At 40.8% G+C, this 20,533-nt stretch overlaps 1 protein-coding gene across 9 annotated transcripts in view; it reads right to left on the reverse strand.

Annotated features, from left to right (window-relative positions):
- Positions 1 to 19,578, reverse strand: part of RNF111 (ring finger protein 111) — a 40,612-nt gene extending 21,034 nt beyond the window's left edge. For 4 of the 9 annotated variants that reach the window (XM_071755045.1, XM_071755043.1, XM_071755049.1 and 1 more), the window contains exons 1-3: positions 19,256 to 19,577; positions 18,849 to 18,965; positions 8,862 to 9,757 (exon numbers count right to left, since the gene is read on the reverse strand). In XM_071755045.1, coding sequence (XP_071611146.1) covers positions 8,862 to 9,738 — 877 coding nt within the window. In that variant the 5' untranslated portion in view covers positions 9,739 to 9,757; positions 18,849 to 18,965; positions 19,256 to 19,577. Of the gene's footprint in view, positions 1 to 8,861; positions 9,758 to 13,440; positions 14,395 to 18,848; positions 18,966 to 18,999; positions 19,220 to 19,255 lie in introns of those variants that run through there. The other 5 variants (XM_071755046.1, XM_071755044.1, XM_071755047.1 and 2 more) reach the window with 5 other exon arrangements.
- Between the last annotated feature and the right edge of the window lie 955 nt (positions 19,579 to 20,533).

The following is a 20,533-nucleotide window of genomic DNA, read 5'->3' on the forward strand; positions in this document are numbered from 1 at the left end:
TTTCACTGTCAACAGGATTTACTGTTTCTTCTGTGCCTTTCTTCATACAGGGAACAGAATACAGTTTTTGAAACATCACAAAACCACACCAGTTTATTCCGATTTAGACAAGCTCCTACAAAGCAGATGAAAGGATAGTGTTAAAACAAAGAAAAGCATGAAATAATGTCAAAAAAGGGTTCAGAGCAGTTTCTGTCATAGGCCAACAGGAATACAGGGTGCCTGCACCCAGCTGTCAAGGAGAGCCCCATGAAACTCCAGCAAGACCATATACAAGGGATTTATCCCAGCATTACAGCATTTCATTGACAAAGCAATCAAGAATTCAAACTGGACCAATACTAAAAAACTAGTGAAATTTAATGTGTCTTTTTGAGTATTCTGTACTATCAAAGCTGAGAACAAATAAATAAATCTAAGTTCTCTGCCAAGTGCACTTAATATTTATGTCTGCTCCCTCTAAGGACTCCAAGCCTCATCCTGAGAATATTTTGCAGTTCCACCCAATGTCACCCTGCAGGTTAAGTCAGTGTCTGAAGGGGAACTTTATTGGTATGTGAGCTGGAGGAGTTCAAGATGGCTGAAAATTTAGTGCACAACCCTGTAAAGCAGAAGGAAGGTTTCTTTACTGAAGTGACTGCCATGTAGAAATATACAAATGGTTTTTCAGACAAAATATTCGCTCAAGAGAATTTTGAGGCACTTGCATACCTTAAATATTTACTGCTTAAATTACTCTTAAGAGCCATCTGGTGAATCTAAGGCTACATTCTAGCAGAAAAAAGGTGAATATACTTTTAAGGTGTCTATATGGGAATATCCTTGGTATACATGCACACATCTGTAAATTTTTTAGAAAGGGCATAAAACCAACAAATGTGGTATTTTAGTAAATCCCTGTTCTAATGCACTACATTTTACTATTTATAATGCAATGTAGTACATTTGTATCCCTAGTACATTTAATACACGAGAATTTACAAAGCATACTAGCAAGGAAAAAACAAGGAAAAAACAAGGAAAAAACAAGGAAAAAGCAAGGAAAAAGCAAGGAAAAAGCAAGGAAAAAGCAAGGAAAAAGCAAGGAAAAAGCAAGGAAAAAGCAAGGAAAAAGCAAGGAAAAAGCAAGGAAAAAGCAAGGAAAAAGCAAGGAAAAAGCAAGGAAAAAGCAAGGAAAAAACAAGGAAAAAGCAAGGAAAAAGCAAGGAAAAAACAAGGAAAAAGCAAGGAAAAAACAAGGAAAAAACAAGGAAAAAACAAGGAAAAAGCAAGGAAAAAACAAGGAAAAAACAAGGAAAAAACAAGGAAAAAACAAGGAAAAAACAAGGAAAAAACAAGGAAAAAACAAGGAAAAAACAAGGAAAAAACAAGGAAAAAACAAGGAAAAAACAAGGAAAAAACAAGGAAAAAACAAGGAAAAAACAAGGAAAAAACAAGGAAAAAACAAGGAAAAAACAAGGAAAAAACAAGGAAAAAACAAGGAAAAAACAAGGAAAAAACAAGGAAAAAACAAGGAAAAAACAAGGAAAAAACAAGGAAAAAACAAGGAAAAAACAAGGAAAAAACAAGGAAAAAACAAGGAAAAAACAAGGAAAAAACAAGGAAAAAACAAGGAAAAAACAAGGAAAAAACAAGGAAAAAACAAGGAAAAAACAAGGAAAAAACAAGGAAAAAACAAGGAAAAAACAAGGAAAAAACAAGGAAAAAAACCCACACCAAAACAAAAAATCCAAATCCAGAAATATACTGGATGACAAAATACTTGCATGTCTTCCTCAGTATTACTTTTCAGCTGCACTCTACTCCACAGTACATTTTGTATAGTCCAGGTATACTTAATTTATTTGCTTTAATGCACATAACAGTCACTGTCTTCTGTCTGGAATGAGCTTCAAGTAAAATTCATCTTACTTAAAAGTATACATATGGATACCTTACTCATCTATGTATTATCTAAATAACTGATCCTGTAAGAGAACAGCTAAATCTGTGTAATAAGTGTTACTATACTAATCCTGTACTCCTTGAAGGTAATCTCCCTTCAAGTAGAGTCACTGACCTGCTGGTAGCAAAATAGCAGATATAGGACAGGCATTCTCTGTTCCTTTCAGCATAGTACCTATAACTATGAAACAGAAAATTATCCTCCTGCAGGTATACACTACTTTTCCCTGTCATCTCCTGAACAACAAAATGCAGCAAGCAAGTTATTCTCCAGTTGTTTGTGACTAAAATAACCTTTCAGTTATCACTGAAAGACTCATTCTACATTCTAAACGAGTTGGTTAAAAATAAAATTTCTGGTGAAATTACTTTCCACTGAATTTTGGGATTTTTTTCCTACTCACATCCATAAATAATACTTTATACTGCATGAAACACAAAAAAATTAAGCTTGCAAGTTTGCATATCCCAACAATTCAGACACATCAACAGTAGTTAAGTCATTTTTTGTACATGAGTAATACTCAGTAACTTCTATACAGATATTCTTCCCCTTTTAAAAGCCTGTTTTATGTTAGAAACCTAGTACTCAGCCAGCCTAGGCAAAGGCATGAACTACACTGGTTTGACTCCCAATTTCCCAAGCTCAAAATTACAATCATCCTTTAAAAAACAAATAAATCCCTCTTTCAGGTCCTACATCACAAAGTCAGTAAATCTGTAAGAATGAAGTACTGTATGAAGCAGAATAGAACTCCTAAAATAATATAATAACATACAGTCCAATATTTAGATTAGTAAATGGGAATATCTGAACATCAGAAAGCTATAAGATTATTTCAGAACTGTAACTGCTAGGTGCCACTGACAGACCACATGCAGTTCATGGAAGCAAGTTTTAGAATCAAATACCTAAATAATTCAAAGTTAAAAGCAAAAGACTAAGCTTTGCACAGCATTGTGTGTGTAGTATGTGCAATTATACTCTGTATAAAATATGTAATTATACTATTCTTAGCTCTGAAAGACCATGGCGTAACTCAAAAATCAATCAATCATAATCAAGACAAGTACCCCACCGAGAACATAAATAAAACTGACATAATACCCACATTTCTATTTGGCTGATGTATGTCCTTCCTGGATGGTATTTTACATCTATTTTGCAATTAACATGGGGTTTAGCTAGCTTAAATTTACAAGTATGATAGTGAAGGACTTTTGCAATATACAATTTCAAATGGGATGGTTTGACTGACCAAGCCATAAGTTAAAACAGGAGAGATTTAAAATAAGCAATCAAGTTCCAGTGACCTGAGATGACTTATTTTGAGTTCCAGCCTTTCACTGGATCAGACCAAGGGCTTCTTGAGACCAGCTTTCTCTCTGACAGCAGCAGCAAGTAAAACAGCATCAGAGTAGAAAATCTCTACAACAGTCTTTACCTGAAACCTCTCACAACACCGAGCACCCACAGCAGTGTTACAGATGTCATAAAAGCACTTTCTTGTTTATTCACTGCTGATGGAGAGCTGTCAGTAAGTGTGCCTTACCCCTTTCTGAACTTGCTGGTACTACGGGCTTCCTCTACGGCACCTTATGCTGCGGTGAGGTCAAGATAATTACCTAGATAGTAATTCAGCCTGAAATGAATAAAGTAATAATATCCTGCTACTGTCAAAGAAAACTTGAACTTTCTTGAACGAGGTGTGAGCATTAAGCTCTGCCTGCTCCAGAGCCCTGCTAAAATGGTTAGCACAACTAATGCCATTTTATCAGGCAAGCAGCCATTTTCTCGATCAAGTGAGTGCAACAGTCATTCCCTTTCTCCTCATTCTCAGGCTCTGAAGGTCCTGAGAACAAGCAGACAAACCAAACAAATCTCGTCCTCCCTTCCCTATCAGTCTCCAGATTCCTGGGTGCCAGGATGATTACTCCCCTCCTTGCTGGCCTTGAATGTCCCAGGCATGCAGCCAACCAGGTGGTGTTGACAACTCCACCACAGAACAGGGAGGTGTAACAGCAGAGAGAGCACTGCCTATAAAATCAAGACATTTTAAGTCCTAAGTGAGAATCTGGACCAGAACTGCTTCTGGACAGTGAGCCCGTGACCCCCTGGTGGCCAGGGATGCCCCCATAATCGTCTGCTTCCTCTGAGGACTGAGTGAGTGATTTGTATTCTTTTATGTGATTTTCAAGTCTAGATTATGATTGCTACATAGATACAAAAAAACGCATATGAAGATTTGACCTGACCTCCAGAGGGTCGGGTTGGCTAAATATTGCAGTCTGCATTAGAAATTCTGGTTTACACTACTTAGAAATTGCACTATGCTGACTTGTAGAACTCCTGTGCAATTCTAGTTACAAATCTTGTGCTATACTAATCATAATATCCTGCTAAAAAAATAAAGCTTTAATTGTAACTAAGATTTAGTGCCATTATAATTCTGCCAAGGATCGTTAAAAGAACCTGTCTGTCCCTTTTATGTCAAATTCTAACACTAGGTTAGAAAACAACAGTTTTTCTGTACCCTAAGGCTTACTTGAAATATACTTTCCAATAGCTGTGCAGGATAGGAGAAATTTTTAAAACCACACAAATTGCTTAGGAGTCTGCACCCTGGTGGAAAAGACAGTTAATGACCAGACTTTTGGGGATCTTGTCCAACTATGACTCGTGCTAATTAGAGCTAACCCAAAACCCTACTGACTGTACTTAACCAAGAACATAGATCTTAAGTCCTATCAGCAATGCCAACTCTAGAAATAGCATGTTTTCAGCACAGAAAGCTGCAGCAGCTACAAGGAAGTGCCAAACTGAATTTTACACTAACTTTTACCACTCTACCTATTTAAAGCTCAGATATAGCAGCAATGGTTAACACACACTGCTCACAAGGGCAGGCACTTCTTTCCTCACCACTTCCCACTTCTTCTCCAACCTCTCTCTCATAAGAGGCATGGCAGAAAGCATTGGTATTCACTTCCTTGTCTATTAACACTATTGAGAGACAAACTGAATTATGAGCTGCAGCAGTTACTGTGAGAAAAGAAGCACATGCTGTAGTTTTTCAGTTTAAAAATGAAAAATAATCCATGCTAACAACAGGCAGCTCATTTACACTTAATACATGTTTATCTTGAACCTGTTAAAAATAATCTGAACATGAAGTGGTGTATGTTTAACATTTTCATCAGCCTCTGGATTTTCAAGTATCGTGTCTGTATTCCACATTTTTGTAGACAGACAATTATGCTAGTGGAATCAAGAGGGCAGCAGTGAATAAACTCAGTCTCACCACTCTTAAGTGGCTTTGAACAAAAACTGGAGAAGATTCTCAGCAGTATTACACTTTAAAGAAAGAGGCAAGGCCTCATTAAAATACACAGAGTTGGTTTTATATTGTCCTTATGCCCCCAATTCTCCTCCATCTTCTGAATGAGCTTGATCTGGTCATCTCAGATTTAATGAGGACGACTGCCTTTTATAGCAAACACCTGGTAAAACAATATCCTCTGTTCTCAGGTATCATGATTTCATATTTGTTCAATAGTCTCCCACTCCCAAAGCATGAAGTTTCACAAAAAGAATAGCTGAAGCCCTAATAGCCAAGGAAAAGGAGGAAAAACCTTTTGTAGTATTATTTGAGGTTTTTTTTTTGGTAAAGGTTTTATAAAAGCTTTTGTTAAAAAACACAAACACCTCCACATCTCCACTTCTGTAATTCAAAAAAAAAAAAAATAGCCAAGTTAATAAAACTAACAACTACAAGAAGTAACCTACTAAGAACTTTTTTTGTTAAAAAGATTTTTCTTTATTTTCCTTCAATAATCAGAAGAAAACTTTTTCCAGAATAGTATACACTAATTACATCTACTGATTCTTTAAATGCACTGTATCTGTAGATAAACAACACTGAAAGAAAATAAATATTTTGTGACATACCCTTAATACAAATTGTATTAAGTAAGCTACAAGACTAATCACATCACTTTGATGCCTGCTTATTAAAAATTCAGTTGCTACTGTATCTTTTAAAATCCTTTTTTCTTTTTTGATTATTATTATTATTCTCCACTGTTAAGTCTACCCTCTAAAATGTTGAGATATATGCTGCAGGCCTCTTAGCAAGATGTTCTTTGTCCTTCAGTGTACTTTATAATTTCAGCAGATGCATACATAATCTTCACACACTAATCCAGAGAAAAAAACTTCTTCCCTAACATTAACAGGCTTGGATAGCATTAGTAGCAATACAAGCCTTTCCTCATATAGAAACCATCATGCTTGCTCACATAGAGAAGGTGCACAGCTATTTTCCCAGCTGGTCCCATTTCTGTCCCAATTAATGCAATAACTAGAAATGTCTTATATAACAGCAGAAAGCTACAGAAAGCGTTAATCACAGTTTTATCTTACTAAAAATAGGATACTTTTATACAGGAAGTCTGCTCAACTTCCCATTTTATCTGCAATGCAAATAAAATGCTCAAAAACCTTCCCATCACATATTTCTCCTGGAAAAAATCTACAGCGTTCACAAACTGAGCTCACTTCAAGTGTCAGTCCTGAAGCACAGATACCATAATGCACATACTTTAAAGCACACCCTAATTCAGTTAAAACTGATACCCATATTTAAATCTAAAATTAACTGGTGCAGAGTGAATTGATTTTTTTAATTCATTACATGAGAAGAAACATAATTTCATAAATTAAGTGTTCTTTTTAGGGAGGATAAAAATTATGCCATTGGTCAATGCACTAACTTTTGTATTTAAATGAAACAAATTCCAAATTCCAGTCACCCTATCATCAAAATGACATCACACTGAATGACTGAATAAAACAGAAGTAACCTGAACATCTTAAATATTCACTTATCACTACATCAATTTCTAAAGATATCTCCCTCCAAAAACATTCTTTTGAAATACCTGCTGTTGAGGGAAAATAAAAGCATAGAAATGGAATTAACTGAATTTGTGTTAGGACAGTAGGTTTTAAAATTTCAAGTACACTAAAAAAATTAAATTAAAATTCTCTCTTTAAATACATTTATCAACGTTAGAAATAGATGGCTGCCTAAGAAGCCATAATGTATTTTCTCATCTGTATACCAGTTTCATTATTGCATTCTGCTCTGTGTGGAAGGAGATTTGTTAATAGTCCCACATGATTTTACAGTTATATAAAACTCTATCCTCTCTGAAAATGAAAAGAAACCATTAGCTTGAAACAGAAGTGTTAAAATAGTAGTTTCCCAAATTTTAAATAGGAAGGTATGCATACCTCCATACATTATTTACAATTCATACCTTTTAATATACTTGAACATGCATGTTAAATCTAACTTTTTTAAGCTTAAAAAATTACATTTCTGTTCTCTCAAATATGCATGAAGATAATTAAACTTGTGCAATAATTCTTTTGTTTCAGTTATTTATGCAGCCCTAGAGCTGCATATGTCACATTTTTGCACTACAAATTTTACTTCTTATATTTAAATAGTGCATTAAAAAAACAACACACAAATTACTTCCTGCTGCAATGGATAAAAACCAATAATCTAGGTTTTGGTACCTCAGTTCTGCTCAAGCATAAATCCTGCCCCAGCATGAACATACACACTTTTAAAAAAATGTGTCCTATTCTTAATAATTTTTTCTTGGAGGAATTAAGTGCACAGTCTTGAAATAAGGTTTCACTTTCTAAAACATATTTGTCACTATGCTAAAAACCATGGTTGCACAGATTAACTCTGTTCTGTGTCATACACATCTATTTCTCCATGCTCTCCAAAAAGCTGTGATGATGAACAGAAGGCACAGCTACAACACTGTGAACATTATTGGTCCTGGTTTTGGGGCTGCCTTTCATATGGCAAAGTCCAAGATAATTGGTAGATGGAAAAAACCAAAACCAAACCAACTCCTTCACCCCCTCACCAAGAAAAAAAACCAAAGTACCCACCACAAAAAACCCTACTCAGGGCATTCAAGCATGCCCTCAAATACTGTGTCAAGACATACTAGAGAAACATCTATCTAAACTAACTGCAAGATTACTGCATTGAATTTATATAGGTAAACAATTTGGTATATATGCAATATTCTGCTTTTCACAACTTCACAAATTAATGTTAAAGATTCTAGATTTGTTGCAGTTTTACTGGAAGCTCTGAATGTACTTTTCCCTTCAAGAATTTTTGGTATAATGTTCACATTACTTGCATTAAGTCTATTTATCATAGAATCATAGAACGGGCTGGGTTGGAAGGGACCTCAGAGATCATCAAGTCCAACCCTTGATCCACTCCCGCTGCAGTTCCCAGCCCATGGCACTGAGTGCCACATCCAGGCTCTTTTGAAATATCTCCAGGGATGGAGAATCCACCCCTTCCCTGGGCAGCCCATTCCAATGGCTGATCACCCTCTCCCTAAAGAAATTCTTTCTAATGTCCAACCTAAACCTCCCCTGGCACAACTTGAGACCTCTTGTGCCCTCTTGTCTTGCTGAGAGTTGCCTGGGAAAAGAGCCCAACCTCCCCCTGGCTCCAACCTCCTTTCAGGGAGTTGTAGAGAGTGATGAGGTCTCCCCTGAGCCTCCTCTTCTCCAGCCTCAACACCCCCAGCTCCCTCAGCCTCTCCTCATAGGATCTGTGCTGGATCCCTTCCCCAGCCCAGTTGCCTCCTTTGGACCTGCTCCAGCACCTCAATCTCCTTCCTGAGCTGAGGGGCCCAGAACTGGACACAGGACTCAAGCTGTGGCCTCCCCAGGGCTGAGGTGATTGTAACTTCCATAAAAATACAGAAACAACTGCTCCAAAGCACTTAACCAAAAAAACCCCAAAACACATATCATACCTGATGGAAGCTCATTAATAACAAGAACCTCAGGAATTTAGTTTTACCTGAAGGAACAGCTGTATTGTTCTGGTGGTTTTCACTAGGTGACACAAATAAGTCTTCCTCCCCTTCTGTAGATGAACTGGAAGAGGATTCACTACTGAGATCATTCTCACTGGAACTGCTCGAGCTGGGTAGCAAGGCGTATTTTCTCCGAGCCAACACTTCCCGCTTTTTCCTCTGCATTAATATTCGTTCCTTTTGGTTCTGTGTTCGCTGTGACGAACCCGTTTTCACAAATCTCTTCCTATATGGGAGCCTTCTTAAAGAACTGTTGTGATAACAGGGCCTTTTCATTAACAGTCCAGGTACAGACTCTGCCTCAGTCCGAGGCCACTTTTGTGACCTTGCACTGTGAGTTCTACTTGTACTGTTCAACACTGCCTGAGGGTGTCTTACAGAAGCATCTTTTTCTTCATCAGATGTTACTGTGTCAGAGTCTCCAAAATGTAGGCTAGATGAAGGCGAAGAGATACAGTCACTAAAAGAAGAATCATTGTCTTCACTCTGTGTTTCTAGATGCTGTCTTAATCCTAAGATATCTTGGTTTTCTTTATCAGGACAATTCTGAGTGTAGGAAGGACCAGCCTGCTGGCTCTTGCGTTTTTTTCGCACCACGATGCTTTTGTCTTGGTCTGTACGGTTGCCATTCACATCATTCTGCTTTTGAGAGTCGCCACACAAGTGAGAGAACTCATTCCCAACTTTACTGGCAATCATCTCAACTTCTGCAGTGAAGCTTTTGGCTGCCCCAATAGGCTCAGGGTTCAAGAGGATCCCCTTCAGGCTCTCCTGTCTCTTTGGTGCATCAGAAGGAACTTCAGTCTTCATATCCGCTTTTAGAGTATAAACAATATTACATTCAGGAGTCCATTCAGACATGGAAAGGTTTAAGAATGGCCTGGAAAAAAAAAACCAGATAAGCATCAAGAAAAAGAGGCATCATACTCTTCAAAAGAAAAACCAAAATAAGATTAACACCTTTTATTGCTAAGACTAACACTCCAGTAGGAAAAGCAAAACAGCAGTAGCTGCAATACAACTGCTTCATAATATTAAGAATACTGCTTGACAACATAATCTTTAAGACAAAACTCTTAGAATCACAGAATCATAGAAAGTTAGGGGTTGGAAGAGACCTCAGAAGATCATCTAGTCCAACCCCCTCTGCCAAAGCAGGGTCACCTACAGCAGGTCACACAGTAACACATCCAGGTGGGCTTTGAATGTCTCCTGGGAAGGACACTCCACAACCTCCCTGGGCAGCCTGTGCCAGTGCTCTGTCACCTTCACAGTGAAAATATTCTTCCTTTTATACAGAACTGCCTATGCTCCAGTTTATAACCGTTGCCCCTTGTCCTATTGTTAGTCACCCCTGAGAAAAAAGTTTTACTCCATCCTCCTGGCACTTGCCCCTTACATATTTATAAAGATTGACTAGCTCACCCCTCATTCTCCTCTTCTCCAAGGTGAACAGACCCAGCTCCCTCAGCCTTTCCTCATAAGGGAAATCTTCAATTCCTTTGATCATCTTGGTCGCTCAGCACTGGACTTTTTCAAGCAGTTCCTGGTCCTTCTGGAACTAAGGGCCCAGAACTGGATACAATACTCCAGATGTGGCCTCAACAGGGCAGAGCACAGAGGGAGGAGAGCCTCTCTTGAGCCACACCCCTTCTAATGCACCCCAGGATGCCACTGGCCTTCTTGGCCACAAGGGCCCATTGCTGGCTCATGGTCATCCTTCCATCCACCAGCACCCCCAGGTCCCTCTCACCTATGCTGCTCTCCAACAGCTCAGTCCCCAGCCTATACTGGTACCTGGGGTTGTCCTTTCCCAGATATAAGACTTTACATTTGGCCTTGTAATACATTAAATTTCTCCCTTCCCAACTCTGCAGCCTGTCTAGGTCTCTCTGAATGGCAGCACAACCTTCTGGGGTGTCAGCCACTCCACCCAGTTTTGTGTCATCAACAGACTTGCTGCTAGTATACTCTGCTCCCTCATCCAGGTCATCAATAGTACTAATAATAGTACACTGAACTCTACAGGTCCCTGTACTGACCCTTGAGGGACTCTACTAGAAACAGACTTCCAACTAGACTCCATCCCACTGACTACAACTCTCTGGCTTCCATCCTTCAACCAGCTCCCAATCCACCTCACTACCCGATCATCCAGGACACACTTCTTCAGTTTAGCTCCAAGGATGCTGTGGGAGACAGTGCCAAATGACTTTATCTGAAACCAAGATAAACTATGTCTACTCCTCTGCCATCATCCATCCACCTAATTATATCCTCACAGAAGGCTATCAGGTTGGTCAGATGTGACTTCCCCTTAGTAAAGCCATGTTGACCTGATAAGCCTCTTGTTCTTGATGTCCCTAGAGACAGCATCAAGAATTATTTGTTCCATTACCTTACCAGGGATGGAGGTGAGGCTGACCAATCTGTAGTTACCTAGGTTCTTTTTCTTGCCTTCTTTGAAGACTGGAGTCACATTTGCTTTCCTCCAGTCCTCAGGCACCTCTCCTGTTCCCAACAACTTACCAAAGATGATGGAGAGCAGCCTAGCAATGACATCTGCCAGTTCCCTCAGCACCAGTGGGTGCATCCCATCAGGACCCATGGATTTATGGATGTCCAGCCTCATTAACTGATCCTTAGCCCAGGCCTCATGAAGCAAGACAAACTTGTCCTTTACCCTGACTTCCTCAGCAGCCTTAGGGGCCTGGGACTCCTGGGAACATCCTCCAGCAATGTACACAGAGACAAAGGTGTTTAGCAATTCTGTCTTCTTTGTATCCTCTGTGATGAGGGCACCCACCCCATTCAGCAGTGCCTACATTGCCTCTAGTGCTGGTTTTCTCTGCTACATATTTGAAGAAGACTTCCTGTTGTCCTTAACTTCTCTCACAAGGTTTAATTCCAAGGAGGCTTCAGCTTTCCTAGTTGCCTCTGCATTCTCAGACAACAGTCTTATATTCCTCCCAAGTGGCCAGCCCTTCCTTCCAAAATCTATAGGTTCTCTTCTTCCATTTGAGTTTCCCTAGCAGTTCCCTGTTCAACCATACAGGTCTCCTAGTTCCTTTTCTTGATTTCCTTCCCATTGGGAGGCATCAGCCTAGAGCTCAGAAGTGGTCCTTGAATAGTAACCAACCAAAAGTTGACTCATAACTTGTACTGAACAGAAGTTCTCACAGTATGTGAAAACATTGTAACTTTCAATTATTCACAAATATTAATGTATGATGCCTGGAAAATGTATAGATGGTTATGTGTTTTCCTGATGCTTAAGCATGACAGTTTTACAGACTACTGCTTATAGAAGTTGTACAAGTTTCGGGTAAATAGTTCAAATAAACATCAACTAAACTGCACATTTAAATAAGGCCTACATCTTCCACTATAGCAGTATATATGGATAGCAAATACCTTTAACACATTCCATGGTACAACTGAGCTACAAAAATCAGTTGCATAGAATTCATGGTTCTTTCCTGACATAAAAAGAACAGGACAGGCGTTTGAACCTTAATACTTTGGGGTAAAGTAACAGAAATCCATTGATTACCTATAGTTTCTTTAAAAAAACACTACACATTAATAGTGTCGTCTACAAAGCTATTTTCAGCCCATGTACCTTTGACTCTATCCTACCACAGAAACTGGGGATATCATATTACATGTTTCCTTAATAGTTGGTACCAGGCAGGTTCCCCTCTCTGTCAAAATATTAGGCTGTCAATGTACAACAATGCAACATTAGCCACAAAGGGTATTACAAAGAAAAATTTTTGAACTGGAAGACTACTGAAAGACACAGGTAACAGGAACCTCAGTAGCAGTTTCACCTTCAACTTTATTCATCTGGCATTTCTGCCTTTAATTCAAATTCCCAGAAGGAAGTGACAAAAGACTTTGGTTCCTACAGTGATAAACACTTAAGCATTCTTTACTGTAACTAATATAGCTTTTTTGTGCCTCAGATGAATAAGGCTATAGTATAAATTTAATACTTGTGCTACTTAAACAGTTAAGTTTTCCCTCTTTACTCCCTCCCTCACCACTTCTTGAAAGGAACATTTCTTATGCTCTTCTAGAAATGTTTATGCACTGAACCAGAATGTAGAGCTCATCTATCTGAAAAATAAATTTCCCAGCCAGATTAGACACCAATCCAACTCGTTACATATGCACACAAATATGTAATAATATCTGAAAATGTATTTGGAATTAGATCTTAAAATACAGTCAACTCCCTTCACCATCAAGAAAATATTTCCTTTTTAAGTTGTCAAAAAGCACCTTGATCCATTCTCTCAAGCTTGGCTGCAGTATGTACACAGCACTTTTTGACACAGGAGCAGACGACCACTTTGCAGAAAATGCCTATCTCAAGCAAGGCTTCTTACAGAACCCCACATTACTGGTCTCTATCCTGTTACTGCAATACACACACATAAGCCAGCTAGCCAAACAGTTTATTCAGCAACTAACTCAACTTCTAGCCAACAGCACAAAAAGCAGCCAACAAAAAGCTTCACTCACAAAGCAGTTAGTCTATGTCCTCATTTTCCCCACCTTCAGTTTCCTGCTCCTCTCTCATTACAGTCAGGGTGATTTCTTTCCCCTTTGTCTGGTGCACAATCCACTTCTCAGACCCTGAACACACTTACAGGCAGCTCGGGTATCCAGTGGGGTTGAGCTTAAAGGCCAGTGCAGACAGACATTCTCCCAGCACTGACAGGTCTCAGGACTACCAAGGGCTTGTGGAACATAAGCTCAGAAAGAACCCAGCAATTCCACTTCCATAGGAATTCCATGCTAGCTTAGACCTGTTACATAATCACCCCAAGTGACCACTTCTGGAATGGTACCGGGCAGGAGAATACTGAAGATTGTCTCAGAAAGGAAGTTTCAGTTGCATTTGTAGTTCCTTTATTCTGCCCTTTTACTTTCTTTGCATATGTTCATTGAACTCACAATTAATTCTTAAAACCAAATCCCTTGCCTAATATCTGACTTTTATCAGATGTAACTTTTAACAGTACTTTTACTCTGACAAGCTACTATTTGTACTCTTTTCTTCATGAGGAAATCCTCACTGTTGAGATCTGCTATTCACAAAGAAATCTTGCATTGGGTATACTTGGTTCTACCACTGGACTTTTTTTGACCTGGCCAATATGGCTATCAAGAGCTCAAAGAATGCACCAGTGAATGGAAGTATTGCACAAGCTGTATTTTGGAACACCAATGGTAATTTCTTTCCTCCAATTAAAACAACTTTACTCTTTTGGCAAGGCTCTTCCATCAGATGAATTAAGAAACCAAGAAACAGGATAATGAAAAAGCTTGTGAAATTCACATAAGAGCTTCAGCAGCAGTGAGATAATTTAAGTACTATTATTTCCCTTTCTCAAGGGCAGAGAGCCAAACAAGACTTTTTCTATGACCCTGATGCAGAGGAGGTTAACAGAAGACTTGAAGTCATTTGAGAAGGTGCACCCCAAACACAATGCCATGAAGTGCTACGATGCCCTCCTCCAACAAAAATTAAGAACTTGCTGAGCAGCAATGAACCCCCAACACACACACACTTGTTAGTCTAGAAGAGGCTGTCATGCCCCATTCATTTCATTCCTATCAAGTAGGGACAACCTGTACCATGCAGAGTAAGGAGTAAGAAAACTATTATCTAATATTCAGTTCCACTATCAGCAAAAATCTGCAATCAGATTTTTAAACCTTGTTGCACTGTTCTTCACTTTCAGTTGTTCTTCATTTTCACCACTTCATGAGACAAACTGTGCTCTTTTAAAGCTTGTTGTAACTACTAAATTTTAGCATATTATATACTGGTCTTCTAAAGTTTGCCAGAAAATAAAACAGTTGATAGTTAAAGATCTATGCATCTTTATAAAACAGCAACAATGAGAAGGTAATCCAAAACTCTTATTATGTCTGTATCCTAGAGCACCAAGCACATCTTTATCCACAGGACAACGTGAAATATACAAATAAACCACTCTCAATTTCCTTTGTTTGCTTTAATGCAGCCACAGTGATGACAGATACTCCCATTTTTGAATAACAAAACTACCTGAGAATAATACTTATCTTTTGTCCTACAGAAAGGGTACAGTAATGTGCCTAGTACTAGTTACTAACTGCGTGGTAAGGTTCTAGAGACAGCCTCTTGCCTATGTTCTCCCAAAGACACTCCATTACATCCAGCCCAGACAAGATTTTTTTTTCTGTGCTTTGCAGAGGAGTGCTACGGTTAGATGAGCCACAGCAATGCAGACAGGCTTACTCCTTGCAGTTAATTCCAGGAACCATCACTGATTTGGAAAGTGCTATTAAACTATGTCATTTCAAGAACAGTACTACTCTTACTAACCTTTGCAAAGCCATCTCAAAGATAAGTCAGGTCACAGTAACTGCATTGTAAAGTATTATAACCAACATTATCCATCCTCTGGACCAGCAAAGCCACCTTAATTTTATCTTTGAAAAAGATTCTTTTGAGACCTTCAAGGTTGGTTTCCTCATGCATAAGTCAACTCACATTAGTAAAGTGATTATCCTGCAACAGAAATGCCAGGTCACCTAAAGAATAGTTATAGAATGCTTCTGTTAAGCCACATTATCATTCACCTCTGAGACTAACCATCATGGTATTCTTATGGAGACACTGTTCAAAGTTTCTTGTCTCTCACTTCTAATTTAATCCAAGGCAGGACAGCTACAAACAGATGAGCTCTTCTCCAGGACTGAAGCTATGTCCTGCCAGATGGAACAGATGAATTGCAAAGAGCATGTGCAGCTGTAAGTGCCTCAGCTAGATGAGCCAGCAGGCTAAGAGCAACTCTGCATAGAGTCCTACAAGCAACAACTTAGTTCTTCCACATTACACCCTGGATCAGCCCACAACCATAAGGCACCCCTAGAAACCCCAGAATCAACCAAGCATCATGAAGCATTAGCATGCACGTGCCCACTTGGGCAAGAAATATGTTTGGCTCTGCACAATGGATGCAAGCAGGTGGACCTGAGACACAAAATGGTGTTCAAAAGCACATTCTTCAGTCTAGACCTTTCTTTGCTCTGTCCTGTGCTCAAACTCAGCCTATTAACACTATGTAAATCATGAACTTAAAACATCAGGATTATGGTTTGGCAATCAGGAATGCTTTGGCTTCGGTGAACTCCAAGACAAACATAACAGCAACAAACTTGGGAATAAGGAGTTGTAGCTTTACAGAAGAATGACAAAATACACTTTTTTATTGGAGCTTAAGATCTTAACTAGGAATTTTGCTTCAACCAACTTTAAGAGTATTGTTTCCAGAGACAGCTAGAGACGTTCCAAGTTAAAAATCCAACAAAAATGTATTAAATTGTTTATTTGTCCCCTTGGCAGTTTTGACTTTCAAGGTAAATGTAACTTATTAATGCTGCATGGTTCTGCAAACACTTCTTGATAAAGTTTTGAGGAACAAAGATGTTGTCTTTTAGACAACTACTTTAGAAAGCTACAACTGCTATCAAGAACTTGCATGTGAGAACTACGAAATAACCATTAGGACAGTTCTATGCTGTTCAAGAAACCTATGAGAAGCAGAGGATTTTTCAGATACTCAACAGAGCAGACCCACCAGTTCAGGTGGGAAGGACTGCACAACAAACTTCTCCACTCCTTACCCAGTAGAGCCAAGTGGCAGTGGGTGAAAGCAAACATCTTGATAGCATCCAAATATTAGGATTGTGCTTTATGAGAAGCAAGTGTCTTGCTAGTAAAGCCATGAACCAGCCTTCTCAGATTTCACTCAATAAGGAAGACATCATTTCAATTCACAGTAATTACCTTTCCAAATCGCACAAGCTATACAAAACAGCAAAATAATCTTGTTAGCAAAATTTTGGGTTATGGAAAGAAATGTTTTCCTTCCTTTCCCTCTGCTCCATTAGGGGTCTCTCTTAGATATGACATCAGCCCACCAAGAAAAACACTGAAGGAAGGTCACTAGTCTAACACTTCCAAGAATACATTTCACATTTCTTTTGAGAACACTGTAGACTTTGGAAGCAGCAGATCACTGTCACTTACACTGATAAAACTTAAAGAGATTATGACTGGGAGCAATTCTCCTACCCCTATGCTGTAGAAGTGCTGTGTGTATGTGCTAAGTATCTTCTCATATTTCTAAGTTTCTTCTCAATCACACTCAGAAGCAAACAGCTAAAGTACTAAATATCTGATGATAAAACTGACCTAATGGAGGTTGCACATTAGTAAAGCAGGGAAAAATCTGTACACAACATCTGCCTACAGCAAATCCATCTCTCTGCACTATCCCCATTGTTTACATGTGAATTAAAACCTCCTTCACCCCGTCCCCCCAGCAATTTTTTCCCCATTTATTCAACTGTCTGACATCTAAGCCTCCACAGTTCATCAGCTGGGGAGGGGGGCACTATTACCTATATCTTCCCAAAAGAATGTTGTCACCATTAGAGGAAATATTAACAACTGAGACTGAAGACTCTTCATCTTGGGGAAAAAAGGCAGTAAGTGCTGGCAGCTAGATGTTACTGCAGTATGGCCATCTCCACTGAAAGACAAGACTGTTATAACTGATCTGGTTACATAGGTCTACAAAGTTATTAATTGGAAGACAAAGTACCCCTCAAAAATATATTAAGATACATTCTTAACACACTTTCACAAAAGCCACTGCTTCATAAATGACACATTTCTGAAAGGTCAGAACATTCCCACCCATATCTTGAAAGGACACATGAAATATGGCCGAATACTAAGAGCTGTTGTTCACCCCTGGCCTCCTAATATTAGATATAACCACAACTATAGCTGCCAGAGCTTTAACCATCAATAAAAATGAAAGATGTTTAAATATGCAAGACTTCAAGAGTTTTAAAATTGGAAGCCTGGTGTCTTCTACACTTATCTAGCTAAAGTGAAAAGCAAAACGTGCCCACAGCCTTCCCCACCTCTGAACTCCATAGGTCATTTTATACTGTGGATGACAAGATGAGACAGGCAACCAGATGTTCACTTGATCAAACTAATCAAGATCATCATTTTCCCTATCTACATCAGCAAGAGGACACAACTGAATAAAAGACCATCTTTGTTAACAGCTTTCTTGGTCTTTATTTTTTTATGTTTGTTGTTTTTTCCTTAGGTAGTACCTTAACCCAACAAAAAGATTAATAAAAGCATTTAAACTGGTGGAAAACTACTTTGATACCAGGTATGTGAGTTGTAAGAAGCTTTAATTTCTGTTTTTAAGAATGACAAAATATTCCAATTCTTTTAATATTAATTTTCTTTAAAAATGTTTCTACTAGGTGTTCACAATTAAACTATCTTTGGAATTTTCTACTGGTTACAACAAGATGTAAGGCCTTATTTCACTACCTGAAAACCTACTTTTCCTTTATCAAATTTATAATAACAGATATTGCCCTCTGATAAATGCTACATAGGCCTCCACGCCAAGTAATCAATTCTTATATTTCAATTCTGAAGTAATTCTATTAAAATAAAGTTCTTACCTCCTGCATTATACCTTGCTTTGGAAGAGTACTTGAGTATTGAGAATTAAGGCTATCATTTAATCAATTAAAGCAATCAGGACTTGCTTATGTTTTCACAAAACCATTTCAAGCCATGGCAGAGCTTGCTTAAACAAAACAAAAATTCCACGAATGTAGGCTTAGCTCTAACCACTGAAACACAGACACTTAAAAATAGATCCTTAACATTTGTCCGTTTCAAGAGCTGCTACAAACCCAGCTACCTCTGAAGATCCTGGCCTACATTTCTGAATGAACGTTGCTTCCTTGTTTATCAGGCAAAAAACAATTGACAATGATTTTTTTTGTTAATATGGGTTGAGAAACAGAATACCAACTTTGCCAGCAAAACAAATGACGTTATGACAAACCCTATTACGCACACAAATAAAACTCGTTTCCGTAAGGGAGAACTTGTGACACATTTTGAAGGAGAACAAACCCAGAAGAGTGCTGCGGATTCCCGCAGTGATGATACTGCTTTGTGCGTCAACGAGGCACTGAAAATAAATAAATAAATACATACATACATACATAAATACAAACGGCGTGAAGTTCCCGACCGCCGAACTGCCCCCGCTCCCCCCGGGCAGCTCCGTCGCCAGGGGCAGCCCAGCCCGGCCCGCCCCGGGCCCACAACGGCTGCCCCACCGGTGCGGGGCAGGGCGGGGCGGGGCGGGGCTGGGGAGAGGAGGGGAGCCGGCCGCCCCCCTCCCAGCCCCGGCAGGCCCCACCCGCCAGGAGATAACGCCCCGCGGGGCAGGACCGCGGCGCCCGCCGCCCCCCGTACCTGAGACAGCAAGGCCGAGGGGGAAAAGGCGGGCGCCGCCGGCGCCCTACCTCAGGGCCAGAGGGGAGGAAGCGGCCCCGGCGGGCACCGGAGGGACCTCGCGTCTCTGCCTGGCGCAGCCCGAAAGGCCACCGCCTCCTCCTCGGTGACTTGCTGCCCCTCGGCCGGTCCGCAGCCGCCCGGGCCCCGGTGACACGCCGCGAGGCGGGCGACGTTTTGTTGTTGCGCAGCCCCCGCCGCTGCCGCCGCTCCCTCCCAGCGCAGCGCGACACTCGGCGCTGCTTTACAGCAGCCCGCAAAGCGCAGCCGCGGCGGCTCCCGCCCCTCCTCCCGCCCGCCCGCCCGCCCGCCCGCCCGCTGCCGGGGCCGCGCCCCCTACCGGGCGGAAGCGGTGTCGCGCAGCGGGGCTGCAGCGCCCGGGCCGGGGAACGGTGCCGGTTCGGCGCCCGGTTGTCCGGAACGGAGAGGGAAGATCCGAGCAGACGTCGAGGAAGGTAGCCTAGGCGGGACGGCAGCAGGCAACCACCGCTGTCCCGGCCCGCCTCGCTGTCACTAGTGCTGCATTTCTCGCCCCAGCTCCTGTACGGAACCGTTGGTTCTGTAGCTGTACCGGAGATGTCCGGTCCGTCGCACGGCGGTGTCTGCGAAATGCTGCGCTGGAGCTGGGCTGTCAGAGCTGAGCCCGCGGCTGTCAACCCTCTCTGGGCCCCTCACCGAGCCCGGTGTTCCGACAGCTGCAGCAGCAGCGGATCCCGGAGCCGAACCCGAGGTGCGGCTGGCAGGCAATGCAGACAAATCGCATTCACCCCCTTCAGAAACAGGGATTTAATTTGCATTTACCGCAGCAATGCACTTACTGACTTAGCAGGAGCTGAGCCCGCTCTCCTTACCCCACTACGCCGGTTCCGCGGGGCGCTGCCCCAGCCCGGTGCGTGCCCCGCATCGGCACCCGGCGGCACAACGCGGGGAAACCTCCCTGAGCAGAGCCAGGGACAACTTCCTAAGAGCCCAGCTCGCCAAAGGCCACGGGATCTTTCTACCCGAGCTGACCTCCCCTCAGAGCACACACAAAGCATTTCCAGCTCAAAACACCGGAGAGAAAAGGGCTCTGTGGAGTCAGTGACGAACAGAAACAAAAACCTAAGGGTTTGGAGCAGAAAGGTGCGGTCTGATCTACCAATAGTTAAAAGATCTTCCTCCGAATGCGCTGCCGACACAGTCATCGGTACACAAGAGTTCTTACATTTTTTCAAGGAGCTAAACGGCCTTCATGCATCA

Source organism: Heliangelus exortis, chromosome 11 (assembly GCF_036169615.1).
Source record: "Heliangelus exortis chromosome 11, bHelExo1.hap1, whole genome shotgun sequence".
In the NCBI taxonomy this organism is placed as follows: domain Eukaryota; kingdom Metazoa; phylum Chordata; class Aves; order Apodiformes; family Trochilidae; genus Heliangelus; species Heliangelus exortis.